Source organism: Protopterus annectens, chromosome 5.part1 (genome assembly GCF_019279795.1).
Source record: "Protopterus annectens isolate FY-2018-M chromosome 5.part1, PAN1.0, whole genome shotgun sequence".
In the NCBI taxonomy this organism is placed as follows: domain Eukaryota; kingdom Metazoa; phylum Chordata; order Ceratodontiformes; family Protopteridae; genus Protopterus; species Protopterus annectens.
In genome coordinates this window covers 256,655,857-256,683,820 of record NC_056736.1, presented here as the reverse complement: position 1 = coordinate 256,683,820, position 27,964 = coordinate 256,655,857, and the positions used below count along the sequence as shown (strand labels likewise).

The window sequence follows — 27,964 nt, the reverse complement described above, 5'->3', positions numbered from 1 at the left end:
CTTAAGGCATGCAACTGGTCAGTACTAAAAAGTCTCCCCTAGATGAAGCAGTAGCATACTTTAACACCAAATGCCTTGCTATTCTTAACTCCCATGCTCCCAGCCACTCTATTAGAACCAAAGTTAATGTTGCACCATGGCTTTCTAAAGATACTAAAACCAAAATTTCACTCAGAAACAAAGCATGGGCCACCTACCAAAAAACAAAAGCCCCACTTGATCAACTAAGATTCAGACAGCTAAGAAATGACACCAAAAAATCCATAACCTTAGGCAAAAAGAACTACTACTACCATCTACTGCAAAACACCAAAACAAACCTCAAAAGTTCTGGGCAGGAATAAACAAACCACTCCACCCAGGCCAAACCACCACTCCATCCCCCTCAGCTTCCCAACAAAAATCCCCAGTAGACATTGCTAATAACTTCAACAGCTTCTTCACAGAGACTATCCAGTCTCTAGCCAGCCAACTCTCTCCCAGTGGCTCTAATTCTAAAGCAGCCACACCCAGTACCCAAACATACTTTACCTTCCAACCTGTTCCTATTCAACTTATTCATGCCCTACTTAAGAAACTAAGACCCACCACACTGGCTGCCAACCTCCTCCCAGCAAACTATCTGCAAAAGGCTGCTGATACCATAGCATACCTCATCTCAAACTTGATCAACAGAGCTATATCTGAAGCTACTGTACCCACTATATGAAAAATCTCCCATGTCATACCTCTCCATAAAGGAGGCAGTTCCACTGAACTGTCAAACTTTAGACCCATAGCTATTATGTTACCTCTAGCTAAAATTATGGAGAAGTGTGTACACATACAGCTCATGCACTACCTCACACAGTACAAGCTGTTGTCCAACTTTCAGCATGGCTTTAAGCCATACCACAGTACAGCTTCTGCCCTCCTCTCTTTCTCTAGTGTCATTAACCACAACTGCAATAATATCAAACTATCCTCAGCACTCTTTCTAGATCTATCCAAGGCTTTTGACATGGTTGACCACAAAATGCTTCTAGATACCTTGAAGACCTTCTCCTTAAACAACCATGCACTCCAATGGTTTCAATCCTACCTGTAGGGCAGGCAACAGGCAGTCCTATGGCAGGACAAGCTATCATCTTGCCTACCCATCACATTAGGAGTCCCCCAGGGCTCGATACTAGAACCCCTTCTTTTCTCCATCTTTATCAACAACCTTCATTCAGTCATCCCAGATGTTACCTTTATTCAATACGCGGATGACTCCTCGTTGATTTGTTCTGGCACCTCACCAGCTAATTTATTCACATTAATCCAAAATACCTTCAATACAGTGGAAAATAGCTATCCAATCAACATCTAATCCTAAACCCCAACAAAACTAAGCTGCTTATCTTCTCCTCCACATGCAGGAACCCCTGCCATTCTTCAACATAACCGCTAACAATGGCACTATTATCTCCCCAGAAGCCCAAACTAAACTGCTGGGTGTCATAGTTAATAACAACCTGAAGTTTGATGTGCATATCAATGAAACTATCAAAACCATTAATAAAAAACTTGACTCTCTTTACAGAATCAAACCTTTCCTTACCCCACTTGCTAGAACTGTAATTGCCCATTTCCATCTACTATCAACTCTTCTCTATGCTGCACCTCTATTCTCCAACTTAAACAAAACAGATCTTAATAAACTATCATCCTGCTATAACCACATTGCCAGATTTGCTACTGGCACAGCCTACTGAACACACCACTGTCACAACCTAAATCACCTTGGATGTCTTGAACCGCCTAGCCTACTGCAGTTCAACCAGCTAATAGTGGCATATAAAGTCCTATACCAATCAGAAAATACACCTGCACTAAAAATATTATCAGTCCCTACACCAGCACATGACCACTGCAATCATCCACTAGACTCCTAGTTCAGACATACAAATCCAGCTACTCAGCTGGGGACCCTCTGTTTGCCAACTCTTTTGGAAAAATATGGAACAGACTCCCAGCTGACTTGACCCCAGACCCCTCACGAACTTGGTTCAAAAACAAACTGAAGAAATACTTCAAAACTCATTGGTTATGTCCTTGCACTAACCCCGACTAGTGACCTCTCTATTACTTAGGTGCCTTACCTTCAACTACTTCTAACTTTTTTCTACCACACCATTTCAGGAAGGGTCAATTGCCCAACTGCTGCTCAGTGTGTCTTAAACCTGAAAATAATGTTATGTTTTGCAAAATGTTTTATAATAAGTTAGTATTATATGTGCTAAATGCTGGTATTGCTTATGACTGTAATCTGCTTGAAACTAGCATTTACTAAATGTTCAGTGTGTATTATTATCTTGGAGCTTTTCTCCCCGGGCCTCCACTGAAAATGGACATATATCCATTCGGACTATCCTGGTCAACAAATGTAAAATAAAAAAAATAATAGCATACAACTTATAGGGGAACAGAGAGAATGTGAATGATGGGAAAAGTATAGGATTGACTGGACAGAAAAAGTAAATAAACAAAAAAAGAAAAATATAAAAATATCTTTACAATGGTTCAAAAGGAATGGGATGTCATTACTGTTAATATGAACAATATTAAATCTAGAATGAAAACAATGCCAATAATAGACTGGAACAGAAAAAGCTATGCAGATATTATATGTATACTGGGGTGCCATTTATTTTGTCAAGAACTGCTTTCACTGAAAGTTCAGCACATTGCTGTGTGTTGCTTTAGACATTTCTGGCATAGCTGTAGAAGGCCTTGTGATTATCTTTCACTTGGGAGGCTATCTTAACCTCAAAGTTGGCTTTTCTTAGACCTAATTAGCCCTCTGTCTTTATGGAAATGAATCTTCCTTTTTTGCCATAATTTTTTTTTCTTTTTGTTGTACATCCTGTTTCATTTGGGATGCCACCAGGGAGGTTTGTTTATGGGGCTTATTTCTAATAGGTACAACAGCCTCTATGTAGCCACAGACATGGTTGTACAGAATTTCTGAGAGCAATTCAGCATAGGCTGCTTTGTTCTTGGGGTTTGGAGAGGCACTGAATTTTGACAAACCATCACTTAATAAAAGGTGATTTGCCTTGGAATAATTCCTAACTGTTACCAGTTGTAATGGGATTATGGAGTTGATTTTGATTTTGAAGGAGACAGGGAGGACAAGACATTGGGGGGGGGGAGTATTCTCCCATATTTGTAAGCATGAGATCCAGTATGTTGGAGCCTCTAGTGGGTGTATTCACTATCTGGTCAAAGGTGTTTGTGTTTACAAATTCCAGGAATCTCTGTGACTGTTGATTTGAGGCCATGTAGGATTCACAGTCTATAGAGGGGTTATTAAAGTCTCCAATGAGTAGAATATTAGATTGCATGGTAAGTGTCTCCAGTGCGCCCAAGTATGCACTGTGAGCTTCTTGAGACATGCAGGTTGACCTGTAGCTGGCTAGGATATGGTATAGGATTTTTTGTATAGTGATCTGCACATGGAGGATCCCGCACATAATCCTGTTTGACCAGCCTAGAGGTATGCTTGTTATTGATGCATATTGAGAAACGTCCACCTTTAACCCTTGTCTGGGCAGCTACTGGTCTAAAAGTTTGGAAGGCACTGAAACCTTGCACTGCCAGGGTACTCTCTGCCAGTTGCATAATGTCTCAGTCACTGCACAGATGTCTATATTCTCGAGTATGAGAAGAGTCTGAAGGGACTGTACTTTTTTTATTTATGCCACTAGCATTGAGCAGTAGCACTCTGAGGTTCAGTTGAGTTGATTTTGCTATGTCTGTAGGTTTGTCAAATTTGCATTGCTTTAAAATGGCACTATGGGCGTGGATAAAATTTTAGCCAGTATTCAAAAGCGTAAGGGGGGGGATGCAGACCATCCTTGGCAAAGCAACATTGTCTTTTAACTATATCCTCCCAAGCTGACAAATATTGGATCTTCTTAGAATGACACCAGAAAGACAGCCAGTTGTTGAAGTCAATCATTCTTTGCTCATAATATGGCATCATCCTCTGTGACGGTAATTAGCTGCTCAATGCTAGGCTCATACCAGACTAAGACACATAGTTTGAAACCTCCATAATGTCTGTCTTCATATAGTTCAGGGAGGTACAGCTCAGCTCATTTACACCTACATGGACTATGATGGAATTATACTGGTACTTGTGATGTAATGGCTTGAGTGCGTGTGTGATCTGGAGGATTCTGGCTCCAGATAAGCAGCTAACAATGATCTTCTCCATGTTCAGCCTGGTTAGAAGGGCATCAGTATATCTTACAATGGAGTCCCCTATGACTATGATGAGAGTTCTGGGAAGTGTGTTTGCCTGCCTTATAGTCTTAGTGTTTGGGGCTTCACTGAGAGTAACAGCATGTGTGGTGTTGTTTTCCTTGAGTGCCTTTGGGCTTCTTGAGTTACAGCTTTGACAATGGATTGTCTAGGCAATCTTTGCTGTTTAGGAAGATTGCTTTTAAGTGCCTCAGCATACATTAGTCTGTGTGTGTGTGTGTGTGTGTGTGTGTGTGTGTGTGTGTGTGTGTGTGTGTGTGTGTGTGTGTGCGTTGTGTGCTATGTGATGTGGGTGTTGTGTGTGTGGATTTAACAACCTGATGTGCACTTGTATGCAAAAGTTTAGCCTCTAGTGTCATTGTGTAAGTACATCTCTCGCATACTGTATCTGCTTCTTTAAGGATCAAGTGGTTATCAGTAAAAGATAGTTGCTATATCGTATCAAGATGCCCATATCCACCAGCTGGCTACAGAGAGGTTAGGACATCGCATATTCATACTGTCCAGTGCTTAGATTGATGAGCTACAAGAGGGTGGTATATTGGGGTTAGAAGGCTGTTTTGTTGGTGCAGACTAATAAGGGTACTTTATTGGAGCAGATTATGTTAAATAGTACAACATTCTAACTTTAATGTCTACACAAAACTGCATTCTACTAAATATGTAGGTATGGCCACACAATGCTCAACTAGCTGCTCTAAGCTGCTCCTAGCTTGTTGCTGCACAAGGTATTGTCACTATATTCCTGCTATACAGGGAACATTTGCTTTGTAGGTGTTTGCTACAGTACAGGGCACTGCTAACACATGCAATCACACAAAATGTATAGCAGCACAGAAAAAGCAAAAAACTAAGTAATGATCCTTCTGGCCAATAAAAGGACTGCACTACAAGTCCTTGTGTGTACTTCCCAACTCAGACAGACCAGGCAAACACCTCCTGCCACAAGATGAATAAACACAGTCCTCCTAATGTAAAAACACAGTAGAAGAGATACACAAGTGCAATGTTGCCACATACTAATTAGAACGCTAGCTGGAAATTCCTTGCTGAATGCAATTCCAAACCAGCCTTACAGTAGTAACAGTCAGAGGAAGAGCAGTTTTTTACATAAAAAATTCAGTGAAATGCACATATAAAAGCAAGAAACAGTAGTGGTCACTCAAAATAACTTAAGCAAGAGTGATTTAGCAATCAAAGGTATTTAACATTGCCTGCGTGGCACTAGATACAAGTAAAACACTTCTGAAATGCAGGCTGGGAACCCAAGTGTTGCCAAGCCCTAATAAAATGGGCAGGAGACAATATGGAGTAATGAAGGTTTACTCAAGAGCAATAATGATTTGCTGGGGGGGGGCACTCAGTATCATGGATCTGTGGAAAACAGTGGGTGGGAAGAATCATACAACAGACAGTAACAATGAAAGAAGGGAGGAAGGGACTTTGAAAATCAGATTACCATAAGGGATGCAGGCCAGAGCGCAGACTTATAAAACCATCACAGCAAAAGGGCGGGATGGTCAAGCAGGCTAGCTAAAGAGGCATCTAATCAAATAAAGGCAATACTGGAATTCTTTCACAAACTTTAGTTTACTGTGTTAATGGCGTAGACACAGGAAACAACTTTAAGTAGTTTATAAAAGCACTAAAGCACAAACTAGAGCACAGACAATTCTCTCACTATTGAACTTCTACTACGGTTTAAGGCTCCAGACTGTGCAGAAATTCACCAGTACCACTGTTTATGGAAAAAATGCAGTAATAAATGATTACTGCTCAAATTTGGCAATCGTAGTACATAGTCCTGCCACAACTGTAAATCAAAGTACAAGACTGTGGCGTAACAGAGTTTAAAATGCAATGGATAGCTTTTTCAAGTAATTTTACTTGTGGAAATAGAAGTGCAAAATAATTCAGAAACATAATCTTCTCATAATTGCTAATTAAAATACAAAGACTAAGGTCCCAGAACAAAACATGGAACATAGCAGAAAAGTACAAAGAAGTATCACCACTCAGATTGCTCTATGTGCAACTTAAATATTTAAGTATAGTTGAAATAATTAAAATAATTTAATTCTCTTTCCTTTTTGATGAAAAGCTAGTTACTCACTGTTCCACACATCTCCAAGTCTTGGATGAAAGACCTCAAATGTATTCTTCAAAAGGAAAGTAGGTACAGCACCTAGTGTTACACACACACGCACACACACGCACACACACACACACACACACACACACACACACACACACACACACACACACACACACACACACACTCTGTCTAGACAGCACTGTATTATTCGCAAGCCCGACATTTGAAATTCATAAGTGAATACTAGGCTAACTGCCCTGAAGGCCCATTTTAAAGTGGAAGTGACACAGCTGAAGAACAGAACCCACAAACCTGTAGGTGCCTCACCGGAAAGTCTGAAAGTGATAGTACGGTTGGGTAAGTTGCACTTATCCATAACAGTAGATGTTCAAATTCCTCACTGCTGCAGTAGCCTTTAAATTATATGGGTTGTGTCTTGTTCAAGACACAGCAATATTTTATCTTCCAAAACCTCTGTCTCTCTCCTACACTTTCAGTGTGACCGCAGATTGGTCAGTATTGAGGAAGGAAAATCAGCACTCAGAGTGAAAAATCTTCAGGAGTATTTTGCCGAAACGTGAAGTAGTAGTATATGCATGCTAACTAAACAAACAAGAAATAACCACACCAAGCTATATCCCAAAAATAAACTACTAGAGGAACAGTGGGTGAGTGAACAGGTGCTGCCACTGTATCAGTTAGGAATTCAAACATCTATTTTTATTGGTAAGTGCAGCTGCCATAGCTGTATTCTGTTCAGCATTCACATGGTTGCAGAAGCCTTTAAGTGATATGGGTTGATTACCAAAGCTTATTCAACCTGGGAGGGAGGAAGGATATGGATGCAGCATCTCCTAGAGAATGGTTTTAACAAAGCCAGTCATGGATCTAGACAAAAGAATATAGTATGTAACCACTTGTGTAGGTACATATAGAGGACCATATAGCTGTCTTTAGAAAGCTTTTAGAGTTCAGTCATTTCAAATATGCCATCAAAGAAGACAAGGCCCTAGGAGAGTACCTTAATACTGCCTGGAACTGGTTTATCGTGGGTATAACAAAAGGTAATAGCCAAGGACAGCCACTTGGAAACTGTCTGTTTCACATAGGTTGTCCTTTCTTACTCATAGTGTAAGAAATAAAAGCATATTGACTTTTCTAAAGGACTGCTTTCTGTCAAGATAGTACCTGAGCTGCCTATGCATGTCCAGAGAATGTGGAATCCTTTCTCCATGATTCTGAAGGTTAGGATAGAAGACTGGTAAATTGATGGCCTTATTCAAAGAACTCTCAAATAACCTTGGGCATGAAAGAGGGATTTGTTCTTGCTGATACCATGTCCCAAAAGCAGAACTAGATTGAGTTTATACACTAAGACAGCCTGCAACTCAAATACTCATTCTGTTGATGTCAAAGCAAAGACAGGAGCAGTTTTCAATGTAATGAACTTTAAATATGCCTGATGTGCAGGCGCAGACTGAGTTATGGTTAACTTTTCCAGAAGAAAGTTAAGATCCCAGGAAGGAGCAACCTGTTTGCAAAATGATCGCAGGTGAAACACTCCTGCCAGAACCTGTTTTACTAATAAAACATTGAAGAAAGATAAGGGTCCATGGGAAAGCATACTGAAGTGACTGCAAGATGTTCCTTGAGAAAGTAATATAAATGCCAGAGGCTAGTAACTCACAAAAGTATTTGACCACCAGTAGAATTATCAGAGGTATGGCCCTGGCTATTGGGTAAGTACTAACTACAAAATCCTTCCACATGTCAAGATAAGATTTTCTAGTTCCAGCATTTCTTGCCTCGTTAGTACCTGCTGCATGTTCCCTAAAAAAGAAATGCCTAAAAGGTGTTGGAATCCAGGCAGATAATTTAAGATGTTTTAGATGGGGTGTATCAAACTCCATTGTCTTGTGTGAGTAGATTCAGATAGTGATAAAATTGTGGTAATTGCCCTTGGCCAAGTCCACGAAAGGGAGAACCAATATTACCTGGGCCAAAAGGGAATCACACAAATATTTTTTGGAGATTCCTTCTGAATCTTCGGAAATACTCTGAATATCAGTGAAAAGGATGGAAATGCCTAAAGAAACATTCTCTTTCAAGGAATGAAAATTTGCATCTGTTAAGTTGTCTATTTTGAAAGGAGGCCAACAGATCTATACAAGGTGTTACCCAGAACTGACTCAGTACCTGAAAGACCTTCTCATTCAAATTGATTTAATGAAAGTCTATCCAGGTCCTGCTCAGTTTGTCTGCTTCTATGTTTTGTCCTAATGTAATGTAATATCTTGAAGGGTTAAAGAATGTTGAAGAGCTAACTTCCAAGTGATCATAGCCAGCCCATACAAAGGGTACAACCTTGTATCCCCTAACTTGTTCATCACTGTGGTGTTGTCTGTAATCATCAGTAAAGGTCTAGGAGGCCATAGACAGTGAGAAGATTAAAAGGCATGTATCCCAGCCCACATCACTTTCATAATTACATGCTTTGGACTGTCTGAAGAATCTCACAGGCCTTTCATCTTTACCCTCTTAGGAACTGAACCCCAGTAAATTCTGAGATGTCTACAGTTAGAGATTAGATTGACCTGGAAGTTAAGGAGAAAAGGGGAGGCATGCAATTGCTTGCATTTGCAATCTCCACCAGTACAGTTTTTTAATACAAAGCCCAAGATATATATCTGAAAATCTAAAGGGTTCTAGTATTGGGTACATGTTTTTAGATGCCATAGCATCTTTCTCATGTAGAACTTAGTGAGCAGAATTATTAGACTCATAGATGCTATGAACCCCAGAATCTTGAAAAACTTTTTGTTTAAAGTCTGAGACTGAACTGAAGAGCTCAAGAAGGTTTCCAGATATAACTGTACCTTCTGCTTGGAGTATCTGTAAGACATCATAGAAAGACAATCCAGTGTGAAGACGTCAAGAAGAATATCTGAATGTTTATTTGTAATCCCAGATTGGTCAGAAGAGTTGAAACTTATGTTAAGGACTCTGATTCTTGACATCTGGGAGAAGACTCTTCAAAGATAAATAAGTCATCTAAATAAGGAAGAAATCTGAGTGCCATTCAGTCTGCTATAAACAATAACTGGAGCAAGATGCTTTGTAAACATGCTTGAAGCAGCAGATAACCCAAAAAGTAATGCAGAGAACTGATTGTGTGACACAGAAACAGATGTTCAGAGATCTTTTAGGTTTGATGTTACTATAATATTTTCCTGGGGAATAGTAAGTAACAGACTCTGTAGCATCAACACCCTGAATATTGGAACTTCCCAATACTGAAATAGAAAGGGAAGATTTAAAACTGTTCTCAAGGAAGACTCCTTCTTTGGTACTAGAAGCATTCTGGAATAGAGACCTTCTCCCCTTAAACAAATGGCACTGGTTGTATGACTTCTAGGGAGAGCTAAGTTGAAGAACCTGAAGAAAAAATATATTTGGTTCAGAGGGTGGGGAGAAATTCCTGTGAAAGTAGTTTTTGTATCCAGTGCCAACTGCATCCCTCCTGAACCAACTTTAACCCCCTCACGCCCTTCCGAGTCTGTCACAATCTGTTGCCAAAGGGGAATGAACAGAGCCAGTCACTGAGACAGGGTTTGAGAGACTATGGCAGGAGAGGAGGGGAAAGGAAGGAAGCATGCAAGCATAGCCATAATGAAGTTGTAGACTGTCCTTAACTGGAGGGGTTCCTGTTTGTTATTGTTCCCCTCCTGCAATCTGTGTTTGTTTCTGAGGCATGAAAAAGGATCTGGGGGATTTGAAATGGTGGAAGCTGAAAAAGCTTAAAACTCCCTAAACTGATTTCCCTCTTTCATCAAATTGTTTGTGGACCTCAGGTATCAGATGGGCCAAATAGAACCTCTCTCTAAAGCTGAATTCAAAAATTCAGACAATTTCAACTGACATGTCAAAAACAATAAGCTTGAGATAGGTCCTCCCTTCAGGGGAAAGAGTGGTCACTCAGTCTACAAAAAAAGTTGCACATATGGGACTGATAGTTAAGATGCCTTTATGCCAAAATGGAAGAATAAAAATTTGAATATCAAATCTGTCCCCAAACCTTCCCCTCTATATCCAGAAGGGAATTCCTGGATGTTACTTGCATGAGCAAAAGCACTAAATGTCCTGTAAATGCACAAGCAGTACACTAAAATACTGGCAAGAAGCCCCTTAGAAGAAAAATTAGTTTGAAAAAATAAATGGGAGGTAAGTTGTCACAGTGTGAACACAAGCTTTTATCATCTCTGTATAAATGCAATACTACACCACAATTAAACTTTTATAAATAAATAAATGGTTTTCATAAGCAGCACATTTCTACATGAAATAAGCCCCAGCATTAGCCAAAGTTAACAGACAGGAAACAGATATCAGTTAAGAAATATGTTTTTTTTTAAGAGGACCATGACATATATGCAGGGCCGGTGCTAGCATTTTGGGGGCCCCCAGCAAGTTTCAAGTTGGGGGCCCTACTCAGGAGAATATAAAGAGTGACCACATTGCTGTTACACCCCCTTCCTTGTCAAGCTCATCCAGCACCATTTTATACTCACTATAGGGTGACTACATTCAGATCCTTAAGAATTGGTCTGCCAAGGTACACAAACTGACCAGCATTTAGTACCAATGTTACATTATCTCAAACTCCTGCAGTACAGCAATTTAGCCACTCAGAGGTCCATGCACACTGACTGCATACTCCTCAACTGCACAGATTTTCATAGAATGTCCAGATTTTACTCATTTCTGGTCAGTTCCTCAAAATTTGTAGTTTTTTTGGATTTTTTGTGGCAAATCAGTGAGGGGTGAATTCATTAAATAATGGCAGGCATTTGAGTTTCACTTCATATCCTTCAGAAAATGCATGGTAATACAAGATATTTTATTCTAGCAAAATTTATAAGAGCAATATTTAAAATTTGTCCAATTTTTGGGGCTGTCCCCCATTATCTTTGGCTTTGTCCAGATTTTTTGTGCCAAGGGATTGAGAGCTATGACTGACTGGCATTTAATAGTAATGTTGTTACATTAAGACAAGCCTCTGTACCACATCAATATAGCCAGACCCACAAAGGTACAGACACCCACACTGACTCCCATACACAACACAGACACACAAAACAAATACAGCTGCAAAATTCTCATAGACCCTAACCATGCTTCCAACCTCTCAACACAATAACTACAGACAAAGTTACAGCGTCAGGGATAATTATAAACATTGACGGTGTACACAGTACTAGCATAACAGTTTGTATTAGTATACATCAGACAGTCATACATTCTGCAAGCATCTCAGAGCTGCTAATTCCCCTCCCAATATTAGGCATTTTATACGATGTAATTTTGAATTAATAAAAATAGTAGAACACATTTAGCAGTAGCATGCATTGGGTGAACCCACATTTTTGATAAGGAACAGAACAAAAATACCAGGCAAACATCTAATTGTGCATTAGTATGCATTGTAACAAGTCCATTCTACATGCTTATATCTTGCGTGACCTCAGTTTTACGAAACAAACAAAAAATACCAGACAAACATTTAAAAACTGTGCAACATTCTCACAGCCGCCAACCATGCTCCCAACCTCTGAATACAATAACTACAGACAAAGCAAAAAAGTATCATAAAACAAAGTCATAGCATCAGGGATAGTTATAAACACTACTGGTATACACGTACTAGCATAACAGGGTTTGTATTAGTATATATTAAAACATCTGTACATTCTACAACCTTCTCACAGCTGTTAACCCCCTCCCAATATTAGGCATTTTAAAAAATGTATTATGAATTAATAAAAATAGTAGAACATACTTTGCAGTAGCACGCATTGCATGAACCCACATTTTTGGTGAGGAACAGAACAAAAATATCAGGCAAACATTTAATTGCGCATTAGCATGCATTAAGACAGCAGCACTACATCTTTAGTACAGTGGTTACAGAAAAATTAACTCAAGCTCACGTAAACAGTTGTTTATTTACCTACTTACCTACTGTTTATTAACAGTATAGATTGGCTGGTCTTTTGCAACTTTTTCAGACATGACATAGGCTCAAAGAACAATGGAGACAGCTGAATACAGAAACTCATATGATAAGCACATATTAGTCACATATATTACATTCAAGCAAAATAAAATAGGACTGCAAAGAAACTGAATAAGCAACAAACACCATATACAGATCATGACTGATGAAAATTAGAATCACTTATATAGAGAAGGTTATGATGTAAAAATATTACTTGTAATCTGTATATAGTATATGCAATATGTACAATATATGTACTAAAGACTGATGCTATGTCAGTTAGGTGGTGGAATATGGCTATGCTAGTTCAGAAATGCATTTAGGAATAGTCAGTTCATAGTTCTTAAACATTGTTCCTAAAGCATTGTGATCCTAGTTAGTTAGTTAGTCAGGTAATATAAATATAGTCCATGAGTGGGTAGGGTTAATCTAAACACTAATTGAAAAGGGTAATTCCAAGCACCAAATTGAAAATTTGGCTAGGCTGAAAAAGGCCCACAAGGGCGGTTATCCTACTACTAACCTATGAACTTGCACATGACTCATTTCTAATGATGAGCTCTCTTTTAGTCTTTTAAAAACCTACAAGGGTATTGTGAGACTTAATCTCTAGAGTGAATTTATACCACATAGCGGAGTCATGGCTAGAGAAGGCATGCTCTCCAATAGCTGTCTTAAATATGGGCTGGATAAGGGCGATGTTATCCTCTTGTCTACTTTACAGTATGTAGACTTTTTATCTCTGACATTTCTGGGCTGTTATGCTGATGTCTGAGCCTACACAGGCAACTGACCACAGAACAGGACTGAAAATGCTAACAGCTTTACATGCGCATACTGACTGCACATGCACATAGGTTGTCTAGTCACTGTGTGGGAGCAACACATTCTCAGACTTGTACCATAGGGACAGTTAAAGCTCCACGTGACAGAATAAAAATATGAGTAGTAAAGTCTTGATTGGAAACCTCATGTATTCTCAAAATGGATTTAAAAAATTAACTTTGAAAGCAAAGCTCAATAGGCGGATTTCTTAAATTCATTAAAAGAAAAAAAAAGGATTTGTTTTTATTAAAAATGAGATGATAATCCTCTATGTAGTTAGGGCAGGGAGATTTGTGATTTTTATAGTTCAAAACTGACAAAAAGTTTATATATTTTTCTGATATCGGGGCGGGGGGAGCACACAAATTTCAGATATGTCAAACTTTAGTTTCACAATGCGCCCAATTCCGAACAGTTTCAAGACTTTGACAGTTCTTAAAGTTGTAATACATACAGTTTGAGCTCACAATGCCACTCATTTGTAGCAACTTTAAAGGCCATTGAACAGACACACTTCACTTACAGCCAGTTTCTGGCAGAGCTGAAGCTCCATATACTATGAAAAATTACTGGGTTTCTCCAATCATAAACATCCAGGACCCTTGACAGCCCAATAAATATTTGAGACCATTCAGAAAAAAAAAAACAGTCAAAGCAAAATCATACCTCTCAACTGCACAGCTTTTCACAGAATGTCCAGATTTTTGCCTCATGTTTTTGGTCTGTTTTTAATAAAAACTGATTTCTGGCAAATCAGTTTGGTTTGTAGTCAGAAAATAATGACAGACATTTGAGTTTCAGACTTCATACCCTTCAGAAAATTCATGCTAATGCAAAATCTGTTATTCTATCAATTTTCTAAGTTTGTAAAGAACAGTACATTAAAAGTGTCCTTATTTTTGTGCCTTGGTCCCCCCATTTTTATGGTTTTGTCCAGATTTCTTGCTTTAAGAGATTGAGAGGTATGTCAGTGATATCAAATCAGTGATATCCAGCAAAAGAAAGTGGCTATGGCAGACAAGTGAATGTTACTGCTGTCTATGATACCAATGGTCTGCAGATACAGATTTCAAACACTTAGTAATCCAGTTCTCTCTCTCCATTGTGACCTTGATGGAACAGTTAAGTCTTTAACAAATTGGCAGTATAACCCACCAAGTTAATGTAGTACTAATCCTTTCATGGTGATTAGTTTCTGCTCATCACCAACCCGTTCACAGCTTCCTAGAAGTCATCTGACCTGTAATGTTAAAAAAGAAGAAAAAAAACAAACAACTTGCTTGCCTGGATGCTGCAGCCAATCCGATCCCTTGCTTCACTGAAGCGGACCTATTGAGAGCAGCTTACTGACAAATCAAAAAAAAAAAAATTAGAAAAAGTTTGCGATAACGACGTGACAAGGAATATACGGACAATAACGGAATGCCATGGATGTGAATTTTGTAACTACGCTGCTCCACTTTTTTATGAGCTGAATGAAAAGAGGAGATGGAGAAACCTGTGCTGCTGGATAGGGCCCTTGTTCATGGGGAGATAATCGGGGGCCCCCTGCAGACTCAGGTTCCGCGGGTACCTAACGCCGGCTATGCATATATGCAAAGTAACAGTTAAAGTACTTTATATATACATATATGTGCGTGTGTGTGTGTGTGTGTGTGTGTGTGTGTGTGTGTGTGTGTGTGTGTGTGTGTGTGTGTGTGTGTGTGTGTGTGTGTGTGTGTGTGTGTGTGTGTGTGTGTGTGTGTGTGTGTGTGTGTGTGTGTATGTGTGTGTGTGTATGTATGTGTGTGTGTCACCATGGGGAAAATTGCCCTTTTCCCCACTATAATGCGATCTCGGAGTTGATATATTTAGTTAGGGGGGGCATATGGGGGGTGTGGGTAGGTTTAATATGCTTTGGTGCGTTTATTTTGAAGTGGTGCCAACAGCATCCTTTTGCAGAGTAAAATTCTGGTAATGTCACCATTCGATAAAGTAAGTGTTTTGCGGAGTAGTCTTGTGATGTTGAAGTTCGAGGAAGTGGAATTTCGATGATATCAGGTAGACCCATGTATACATACTAAACTTGTTAAAATTCATAAAAATAAATATTTTCAATGTTGAAAAGTTTATCCAAAAACAAATGGGACTTATTTGCCAGAAAGAGGCTGAAAGGCTGTCTGTTGTTCTTGTGAAGCCTCTGAGCTGCTTCTTCCTGATGCAGCAAGAAAGTAGTGAAAATTATCACACTTACTGGTAATTTTCACTCCTTAGGGATGACCAGTCAGCAGTCAGAGTAGAAGAGTGTGAGGGAGTGACAGACTTTGGAAGATGGACGGTTGCTGTGTCTTGAGCAAGACACAACCCATACAGCTTAAAGGCTACTACAGCAGTGGGAGTGATGAACATCAGTGGTGTCCCTCTGACTTCAGTGCTGGAACCTATTCTTTATGGCATTTATTTGTCAGAGCCCAGACCACTGCCTAAGAAAGTATGCAGATGATGGCAGACTGGGAGTTGTTGTTAACTAACCTAGCAGATATAGAAAACATAGTGGAAGGACAGGTTTATAACCCAGAGCTTTCCAAATTTCTGGAATAAACTTCCCTGAATGTTAATTTGAGTGGCTCACTCTCTTCTTTTAAATATAAACTAGATAACCAGATGAGAATCCACAAATTTACTCCAGGATTGACTGGTATGGCCCTCCTAGAGAAAGGAGGTGTGGCCTGAAGGAGAGTACTGGCAAGGTGTGAATGGTCATAGGCCTTAGTGGCCTTGGAATATATATATAAATCTATGATTTGATATATGAGAAAAAATCTTATTATATATATATTCTATAACTGTTTTTATGCAGTGCACAATTTAATTTAATGCTTTGTTCTCCCATCCAAAAAAAGTATTTTTTTTTCAAATACATCATTAGTCTATTGTTTTTGTAAACTCCGACATATTGTTATTGCAGATGTCTTGTGGTACTGTCTTCCAGCCCAACATTTATAGCATCACATATCTAAAAAATTTCATCTTTGAAATATTATTAACTCAAAATAGCTGAGCAGCAAGCTACACTAAATCAAGACATAAAATGTCCAATAATATCTTATTCTTATCTCCATTAAATTCATTAAAAAGTTCTCGTTTATCATTAATTAGATTTCTTTGGAAGACATACCTTTCTCTAAATTCACATTTAAAATCATATAAACATTTCATCTAGATTCAAGAAAAACTCCATAGATTAGATAGGAGGATATAAACTATTATACCATGTACTTTGAGTGAGTAGCATCATGCATAATTTTTATACTAACATCAACATTCCTATCCATAAGGAAATTAAGTTGCACTTTTTATATGATAGGTGTTTGGTCCTTCATATCTTTACCATACGTATAAGCATAGACCATGATGGTTATTTGATGTCTCATGTCACATTTCTGTATAGGTTTCTTGTTGATAGGCTGCCTGATATTTTTTTTGTTATGTAATTGTTTTGGTATTAGGAATTACCTTTTCTAACTTGCAGATGATTTTACTGGTGTTTATGCTGTATGTTTGTTAACTGTATAATTAATCAAAAGAGTTTTAGCATAAAAAGATCATTACTGCAAGATGAAGACATAGCACAGGTTACACTCCTGCTTACTGAATATTTAAAATAAGTACTCACATAAACATGTATGCAGCAGACTCTATGGCACAAGCTGATTGTGTTTCATATGTACTTTGTTCTGCAGTGTCACAGTTTGGTAATTTTTGAATGTCTACATTTCCCTGGACTGCTGCAGTTTGAACATATACTTAAATAGAAAACAGTCTGAGCCTGGCATATTCCACATTCATTAAAGAAGTGTGACATTCTACATAGTCATGCACCTAGTTATACATAACCTATGGCATTATGGCAATTATATAGGTAACCATGGTAAACATGGGTTTATATGTACTATGTAGTTAAAACCGTTGAAGGTTGTGCGTCAGGGCTGGCAACTCGGTATGTAAAAATCTACTGCCAATCATTAGCGGACCGGAGTTCCGCTGTCCGCTGTGGCGACCCCTAACCGAGAAAAGCTGAAAGACACAACATGTAGTTAAAACCATTTACTAGAAACATATGCTTAAAGGTTGAATAATTGGTCTACATAAAGGAAGACATACTGTTTCGATGGCTGATACTGTGTTAATTATGTATGAATCTACAGAATACTTGCATTACTAGATTTAATCCCCAATGTGGGACAGACTCAAAAGCAGAATTGCTGGACTTGTTAATATTAGAAAAGTATATGTAAACACTTCTGTACTGTGTTGACAGTGTGTTATTATTTATTATAGTTCATGATTTGGTTGAACATTTCTCCTGCAGCTGAATTCTTAGTGTGGGGGTAGGTTTCAACAATGAATTTCTCCTGGATTTACGTCATTAGAGAGCTCCTAAACTTTCACCGACAGTGTGTACTACTCTGAGATTGGTGTATATGTTTACATATTCAACAATATTTGTACACAAGTTCTGTGAATCATGGGTCAGCATTGAACTTCCACAATGCTGATTCAGCGTCTTAGAATCCAACCCTTTGTGGGAGTTGAAGAACACTCTAGTTACAAGTTTGCCTGTATTTTATAATAGTATCACATCGAGAATCTTGTCATGAAACTTTTTGGCAGAGATAATGTAAGTAAATCTTTGTTGTGGTTGCTAGAAATCAGTTCAACAGTATTTAGTGACAGGCAAAAAAGTAATTCAATTAACTTGTAGTATGGGGATTGTTTTTGAACTGTTGGAAGAAATGTGGTGAAACATTTGTTAAAATGCAGTGAAAGTCTGTAAACTTTACCTTTTTATTTTGCTGTGTACTTTACCTTATTTATATAGTGGCTTCTACAACTTGTATGATAATACTTTTCTCAAACAACTAAGTACAGCTGAATTTAACTGTTTCATTTATTTCAGCTGCTCCAAGAAGTTCCATCAAGAAGGCTTTTATTAGTCGTACGATATGGTGAAAGGATAGATCAAGTTTTTGGAAAGTCATGGCTAAAACTATGCATAAATATCAATGGTATGACTGAATTTCAAGACCATGTACTTTTATAAGATGATATGTGATTTAATTTACCAGTACATATTCAAATTTTCCTATTTTTCCTATGTTGGTCCTAACCAACATTTCCAATATTGTTATTATCTATGAGGTGAAAAAAAATTAAGACTGAACACTGCAAGGAATTTTTCTGTCACCTAATCAGCAATATTTTGAATGAGTCACTTCTGTGAAAAATATTGATCATTCTTGTACATTAAACATGTGCAGTAAGTGTACACCTGTTGTTAGATCTCTATTGTTGCAACAGATTCAAACAAATCCTGTATACTGAAACAATGACAAAGTGTAATCAGACATATTCTGTATACTGATACACTGACAAAGAGTACTCAGATCCTGTATACTGACACACTTACAAAAAGTATTCAGATCCTGTATACTGATATTCTTTCAGAGAATACACATACAGATCCTATATACTGATAATCTGACAAAGAGTACTCAGACAGATCCTATATACTGATACACTGACAAAGAGTACTCAGACAGATCCTATATAATGATACACTGACAAAGAGTACTCCGACAGATCCTATATACTGATACACTGACAGAGAGTACTCAGACAGATCCTATATACTGATACACTGACAAAGAGTACTCAAACAGATCCTATATACTGATACACTGACAAAGAGTACACAAACAGATCCTGTATACTAATATACTGACAAATATTACTCAAAGTTTAAAAGAGGTGTGTCAGCATGTTCAAGTTCTTCAGGCCATGATTTGATTTCCTAATTGCAATGAGTATGATGACTGTGAACTTGTTGGGATACTGAGAAAATAACAGAAACAGAATGGGTGGTGACTAAATTCCATGAGGTCTTTAATCAGAAACCACAAATCAGGAAAAAAGCATGCAATTCTTTTGGATAGCTAATTAGCATTTAAAGCAACATGTCCCACATATACAATTCTGCTTTTTGGATGATATATACATGTACATTACCAGAAATTTAAAATGAATAACTAAGTTTTACTGCATCAGAAAATAAAACTGGTTTTGCAAAAGAAATGCAGTAAATGACAAAACTAGTGTGCAACCATTACAATGGTTTTGTGGGGGAATCTACCACACTTATCTGCCAAGATGGGGATTCCTTCCTATCCATCATATCCCTTGGACTGATAAATCTTGATTTTGAAATTGCTGTACCTCAGCAATCTTGGACAGTCTTACAGTACTGGCAGGACTATAATAGTGGTCCTTAGAATTTCAAGAGGAATCTATATGCATACACACCACAAACAAACATATATGTATGCATAGAATATATATATATATATATATATATATATATATATATATATATATATATATATATATATATATATATGAGCAACGGTTAGAAGATCGAGCATAGAAAGTTGAAAACCCAGGAGCTCAAATGAATAGAAAACACTCATATCACCTGCTTTTTTTAGGGGGCAAGCCCCCTGAACTCCTATGTGTGGGACTGCACCCCCACCCCCATTCTAATTATACACACAAACGCTGAAAATGCACCACAGTGGGGAAGGGATCAAAACCCCAATCCCCACTGTACCGTGATTCCACACAATGACAACTCATTCTGTTCAAGCTTTTGGGGTTTCAAGTTTCTGGGCTCAGTTTATTTATTTATTTATTTACATTTGTTGACCGGGAGTGTCTGACTGGATGTAGGCCCATTTTCAGCGGAGGCCCAGGGAGAAAAGCTCCACAGTTAAAATATACAGACAGTAGTTACACTGGATTTACATCGCAATTAACAATTTGATTAACATAGCAGTTAATTACAAACATAGTTACAGATGAAGAACATAGTACATCAGTAGACAACTGGAATCTTTACCTGCGAAGTACATAACAGACATTAACAATTGTTACAATAAGAAGTTCCTGCTGTATAATAAGTAGTAGGCTTATGAGCATCTGAGCTTGCTATAATCAAGGTAGTTAGTGGGGTGGAAAGAAAGGTAGTGGTTGGATGGGGTGGGTGATATTAGAGTGGGAGTTGCAAGGGCATAGCCAGCATATTTTTAGGTGCACTTTTAGTAAAGTTTTGAAGTGGTTGCATGATGGTGCGGAGGTAATTGCGGGTGGGAGGGAGTTCCATAATTTGGCTATGGTGCAAGAGAATAGTGCTTCACCAGCAGAGTTATTGGCTTTAGTGATCTGCAAGTGATTTTTGTTGCTGGATCTTAGTGGTCTGGTGGTGCGATAGGGTTGGAGTAGATTCTGGAGGGATGGGACATTTAGTGGATGGTTTACTAGTTTGTGGGTGAGTGAGAGTTGATACCATTGAAGGAGGTGAGGGAGTTCAAGCGAGCCCAGTTCAGCAAGTGAGAGACAGTGGTGACTACGGTAGGATGCCCCTGTGGCAAATTTGGTGATTTTGTTGTAGCAGGTCTCTAGCTTGTTTAGATCGCATTGCCTTAGGTTGGTATATATTGGAGAGGCATAAAGTAGGGTGGAGATAAGGTGAGAATTTACTACTGAAATCTTTGCTGCTTTGGTGAGAAGTTGCTTATTTCTGTCTAACACTCCTAGTTTTTTGTGGACTTTTTTATGGTCATGGATGTGTGAATGTCAAATTTTTGTTTGTCTATTTCCTCTCCTAGCAATTTGGTGTGTTCTGTTGGGTGTATAGTGGTGTTGTCTTTTGCTGTGATGATAAAGTGAGAGTTGTTTTGGGTATGTTTGGTGGGTTGGAAGATGAGTAGTTTAGTTTTGTTTGGGTTGAGTATTAATTGGGCATCGGATAACCAAGTTTCAACAGAGGAAAAGGCTTCATGTGTGAATTTTTGCAGTTTGGGTAGGGACTGGGCTGAGCAGATGACGATTGAGTCATCTGTGTATTATATGAGTGTGCCATGTTTGGTAGCAATGGCTAGATTATTGGTGAAAATAGAGAAGAGTAGGGGTCCAAGGATGGATCCTTGGGGAACCCCTATAGAGACAGGTAGTTGGGGAGATATGTCATTCTGCCATACAACGGATTGTTGGTGGTCAGACAGGTAACTCTGTTGGTGACTGATTGACAGTTGTCTTACTTTTGCTCATCTGAGTGTCTGATATACTGATATGAACCCATCAGGATAAAAAATGAGTATGTGTGGGAGTGTATAAAATGCAGTCTGTAAGGTAACATACATTACTTGCACTGATCATTTTAAAATAATGTTAGTTCTGTACTAAGCATGTCATGGATTATTCACATCAAAATAACTTACATGTTCAAAAGACATTTTAATAAATGCTACTTTTAGTTCTTAGATTCGTGATCAGTTCTCAAAGTGTCCATATACCTGTCTGGATTTCAAGGGTCTCATATATCTTGAATAATTGAGAGGATAATTCACCCTGAACATCTGACCTGTCTGTGGGACAGTTCTTGCAGCAAAAACCTTTTCTTGGAGATATAACTTTAGAAGTCTGTCTGTGCCACTTGACTCCCACAATGCTCATGGCCTTTACTTTCATATGACAGAACTAATTGGGCAATTCTGTGGTCCTTTCTTTGCTGAACTTTGACTTCTTTGTCTTATACAGATGTCCATGATTCTTCCTATATGGTTTTGATTCTTCCCAGAAAACAACATAAGATTTTGGTGCACCTGCTTTAACAACTGCTAAATCACCAGGATGTGAACTTTCCCATGACTATTGTGTTCTTATTTTATCTCCAGCTTATAAAGTTGGTTGTCTATTATAGTTTCTATTATAGCAACATTTCTGTTAATACTAATTTTGTTGTGCATTTACTTTACTTATTTTGGTTTCTTGACATCAGGACTGTAGATGAACTAGGTCATTTGCTGTTCATCCTTCTCTGCATTAACAGTTGAGCTATGAAAGACTGAGTCCCTGCAACAGAGTATTTCTCTATTCCAAAACTGCAAGCAGATAATCTTCATTACATCTATTTCAGCTCTTTCTCACAAGATTTATCACTGGAGTGTTCTCCCCAGTTGCCCATTCGATAATGACAGTGTAGACCAGATGTTATATGTTTGAATTCCCATTCATGCACACATTTTCTGAATTCCTGACTTTTATATTGGTAGACCATGCTCAGCTGTGAAATATCAGCTATTCCATGTCCTTAGAATGCAGACTTTAATGCAATAATCACATTTCACTTTTGTGTATATTAACTTAATTATTTTAGATAACTTAGAATAATAATTTGCATATAAGAAATACCTGGCTTCTTTAAACTATAACATATCTCTGCTGAGACGGCTCCATGGATGATTTAGTACTAGGTATCATGTCATCTCTTCTTGTGAACTGTTGTCATAGAATAAATTGTAAACAGAACAGTTGTATACTACTTGTACTGTCTAAATCAGCATTAATGGCTAACACATTATGTCTGTTGCTGTCACTATGCATTTCAGAACATATTTCACATAAATTGTCTTCTCAGTTATCTGGAAACTATCATGCTGCCAGCTGTGAATATTAAGGCCTGACTACAATTTTTACCCTTTGAAAGCATAAAAGAAGAATAGATTGATTTATTTCCTTACTGGTGATTTTAGCACTTCCTAATACCTGAGGTTTAACTTGAATGGGATTCAACATTCTAAGTCAAACTGCTGATGATTTAACCTACTGAAGAAACTTTTACTTTGCCCACTCTTCTACATGGATGAGTTTGCCCACATACTGATGGTTGCTCAGATATGCAGACATCTGGTAGTTAATACAGAGGATTAAGGCTATTAGCTGTTACTTCCTGGTTTGATTCCCTCAGCTTTAATTAGCTTTCTGTGTGATCTTGAGCAAGTCACTTGACCAGACAGTGCTTTGGGGCAATTGGGAATTTGGGCTTTGCTTCCGAAATGGTTTCCAGAACTGCATGCCTAGTGACTACCTATGAAGAAGGGAGAAATCTCCCAAAATGAAGGAATCATTGCAGGTGCACACTTAGAAATCTCATTTTCAGTAATTTCCTCTTGACAACAGTAATCAACAAGTTCAGCACTATGGCGTTGGGGCTTGGGAAAAAGATAATTAAGAAACTGGTAGTCAGGAAAGTTAAAGTAGCCAACTTTTGCTCAAGCTGTCATCTTACTGTAAAACCTTTCAGTAACCACATTTCTAATTAATTCTCAGCACATCTATGGAATTATATATTTTTTTCTTCTGTCATTGGTACCTGCTAAATTGCCTAGTCAGTTTTTAGTTCTTATAGCAATTGTTATTGCTTCTCAGACAACTCAGCATATGTGCTCCGTGTAGACCCTTGCTTGCTCTCTACCTCATTTATTTATTTTGTTTAATTATTTATCGACATTTGTTGACTGGGAAAGTCCACTTGGTCATAAATCCATTTACATTGGAGGCCTGGGGAGAAATGTTCCAATTACAAAATACAAGAAGTATATAAGACAATATTTTATATATATATATATATATATATATATATATATATATATATATATATATACAGAAATACATAGTGTAAATTTATTAGACAGTATTATGACATATAGAATTTATAGGATTAGTAACAAGTAGTACAGAGATTTACATAGTCTAAAGAGGGTTTGTATAATACCTTCTAATTAATAAACATATGATGCATATCAACACATTGACCCATTCTAGCTAGATAATAAGATTAAGAGAATCCATTATAGAGTAAGATCATATTCACAGGGAAATATTATATTGGCATTGATAGGTGACGCATACTTCTGAAGCTGAAGTAACATCATTTTTAATCGAGGAGCTGTCTTGTGTAAAGACTTTCTAAACATGATTTGCAAATCTTTGTGACCTATTTTCACCCAATCTTTTTCACCATAGACACAGTAAGAGAATTTATCACGCCCCAAACACCACTGTCAACAATTTCTTTGCAATCTGACTTCTATCTCTTTTATATATGCATTAATGTACTTGGCACATAGCAATTGATATATTCTCTAAATAAATCATAGCTCTTATACCATTTTGACTGATATCCATTTGCAAAATAGCTGGCTTATTCATACCATAGTATTTTAGTATTGGTGCATCTGTAATTAGTATTTTAAACATTTCAAAACTCTTCCCTGTTCATATCTGAAATCATAGGCTACATCTTTCTCGAAAACTTTTATTTAATACACAGTCATCTCAGACAGGTTAAAGAAAGCTTTGTAAAATGACACATCATTTCTGCAGTCTTGTGCAATGTATGCCTAATGGGTTTAGCATCTACAAAACCACGCAAATATTTTGTATTAGGTTTCAGTCCTTCTGATGTTACAATTTGACCTATGTATTTCAGACATGTAACACTCTTTTTGCAGTTTCTTCTTATTTAAAGTGGAATTATGCTGTCTCAGTTTATCACTACACATGCATGCGTACATATAAATGTTTCAAGCATAGGCATTAGGCATTAATGCCCATCTAGCCTGCCAATATACCAAAACAGTTGTTCCCATATAAGTGTCCAGGCTGTACTTAAAAATATCTAAATTAGTGCTTACTTTAATGTAATGTGGTAGTCTATTCCATGCATCATCTGCTCTCTCAGAGAACCAGTTAGTACACTTTGCATTCCTATAGAATCTTCTATACAGGCTGTCTAATGATTCTCTACTACTTTTTGATAATCCCAAATTTTCCCAGAGGCAGTTGTCTCTAAATGCCCTATATACCGGAATAAGGTCTCCTCTTAAATATCTGTATCAGACACTATATAAGTTCAGATATTTTTAATTTTCACATCCATGGATGTCCTTGGTGTATTTCCACTGCACTCTTCCCAGTTTACTCATGCTTATTTTCTTATAATGTTGACATATTGTTATTCCGCACTCACTTGTGTCTAATGTAACTAACAAACAATGACTTCATCAGTTCTGATTTCCTAGATTTTATAAATCATTTTATACAACCTATAGTTCTATAATTGTCATTAACCATTTGGTCAATATGATTAGAAAAACTCATATCTGTATCTATCCAGATGGCCCTTAAATTAATCTACACTTTCAGTCACTGTGTGCTGTATGCAGAGATTCACATTTCAATATATGTCTCCCAAATGTCATATACTTCATTTTTTGAGGTATTTATCAGCATATTATTCTCCTGTACCCAAATGGTCAGTTTAGTAAAGTTATTGTGCAGACATACCCTATCTGTAACACATATAATCAGTTTATCCTGTTTCAAGTCGTCTGCATACAGACTGTATAACACCTCAGATGAACATGATACATCTGAATGATACGGTCTAAACAAGTATGGGCATAGGACAGAGCCCTGTGGGGCACCCTGACTGTAACCAAGAATTTCAATGCCCGATTGCTATATGATACTTGTCATGTCCTGCCTGTAAGCAATGCAGCTATCCATCTTATCAAGAGTACATCAATACCTAGTTGTTCTAATTTATTGATCAGTGTTGTGTATGACCCTGTCAAATGCTGAAATTAAATATATATAAATTACATCACAGCACAATTTTTCATCCATAGCTGTTATATCATGTTATAGGTGGTAGTAAATCTATTTTCACATATGCATGCTGATATATGGTTTAGTCCCAACCTTTCCAATTCTGACAATAACTTATACAATATTTCATTCCCCATTATTTTTTTCACAACATGAAAGTAGACTTAAGGATCTGTGTGACTCTGGGTTTGTCCTACTCCCCTTTCCCTTAAAGACAGGTTTTATAAGTGAATGTCTCCAATCTTGAGGAATCTCCCCATATTTATGCAGCCTAGTAAATAATAGATATAATGGTACTGTAAGTTCTTGCTAAAGTGTTGTTGACATGAAGTAACAGTAATTTCTTTAGGAACACAAACAACATCTAGTATATTCCGTTCCTTGGTACATCTTTTTATAACAATCGGAAGGAATTGTTGTTCCTGAACATACATTGTAAATAATTTTCTTTTTAATGTTGTTGAATCAATATTATTCCAGTCTGTTTCTGGTAAATGTAAGTCCCCAACCACTATTATTCTTCCCTCCTATGTTTCATGCAAGAAGGCTGTAAGTTCCCTATTACCAGTCAAATAGTCCTTGCAGATTAGATCATTTGTATCAACATGAATAAAAACAGATCCACAGTTCCTTACATTAAGGCATTCTAAGGCCTGTCTTAGATCCTCTATTTTTGCTCCTGCAAATTTAAGCATCAGTTCCTCTAATAATAGAATCTCCAATTACAAGAATATCTTTCTGACCAGATCTGAAGAATCTTCAACTTCCAATTCAATAATATCTGCTCTATCAATTGTTACAAATGAATGATCTTTCTCACCATTAGTCTTATTAATCCCACTGCTTTTATTGCTTATTACATTTGCAAGCATACAATTCTCATCCAGATGGATTTCTACATCCACAGCTTGAGCTATGTTATTTGCATCTGTCTTTCTCTTCTTTTTTCCTTAAGTAATGTTCTTCAATCCTTCCACATTCTGTTTTGATTTCCTCCTTTTCATCTCCCCCTTGCATCTTTTTTCTACCTTTTCTTTTGGAAAAATGCTACCTTTTTCTACAGACTGAAGCTTTCTGGTAGAATAATGTTACCATTCCCTGTCATCTGTATGTTACATAACAAAGCAGTGTCATTTTTAGTATGTATTCTCTTTGCATTTCAGACATTTAACAGTTTTTCTTCCTTGTTATTTGTTATGAACTACTTCCTTTCTTTCTTTTCTTATTTCTTTCAGCATGCTCTGAATCCTCAGATTGTTGAATACTTCCATCCAGAATTCCAAAGTTGTCATGGACATTATTTTATTTCATAGGGTTGAGTGATCATTACAGGCAAAAGACACTTCCTTTCCTAAAAGTACTATTTGTCCTTTTTTTGACATAAAGAATACAGATCACCATTTTTTCACTTGTTACCTTTAAGTATGCATAGCATTTATTGCCCTGTAGAAGATATCTGTGCTTCAGCAAATCATTATTAGCATTTCATTTAAGGAATCCATATTATGCTGAAAATTAATTAAAAATTCTAAAATAAAAGAATAATTAAAATCATTTACAAATTCAAAGAGAATTTAAATTAACTTCTATGAGAAAAACAACACAAACAATATGCAACTAAATATTAAATTTACAGTAAAGAGGTTGCTCTAACCATACAAGTTGTGAAAGTCAGACAAAAGATGGAATTCCTTTACATCGCCTGAGAATGCACACAGTAGCTTCAGCTCACAATCACTTGCAGTCATACCTATTTTTAGCAGTAAAGACCAATACAGCACAAATTAAGACAGGATTGTTTAGGTAAGCTCTGGACTTCCTCTCCACAGTCTGACTGAATTTATAGCTGACTAGACCCATTGAAGTGGCTACAGTCTGACTGTCTAAAACCTATTCCTTTCTAACAAACAGTGAAAATTAAAGTTAAAACAACAAAATACAAATCATAGTAAATCCTCTTGTCTACAGGCTATCCCTTCCTTCCTATAAATAGTGAAAAACAGTGGTAAAAAAATTTAGCACTCTTCAAGAAAAATCTTGATGATTGGATGGGAAATGGGAAATTCACCCCGGGGATCACTTCTGTGGCTCTGCTCGACAGGGGCACAGGAAAATAATTTTCTTGAGTGGAGAAGCCAGGGTACATTTTT

The 27,964-nt window shown here is 37.4% G+C and overlaps 1 protein-coding gene across 1 annotated transcript in view; it reads left to right on the top strand.

Moving 5' to 3' along the window:
• Window positions 1-27,964, top strand: part of UBASH3A (ubiquitin associated and SH3 domain containing A) — an 829,542-nt gene that overhangs the window by 507,158 nt on the left and 294,420 nt on the right. Inside the window, exon 8 of the mRNA XM_044072932.1 lies at window positions 18,205-18,313. Within this exon, the coding sequence (XP_043928867.1) occupies window positions 18,205-18,313 (109 nt within the window). The remainder of the gene's footprint in view (window positions 1-18,204; window positions 18,314-27,964) is intronic.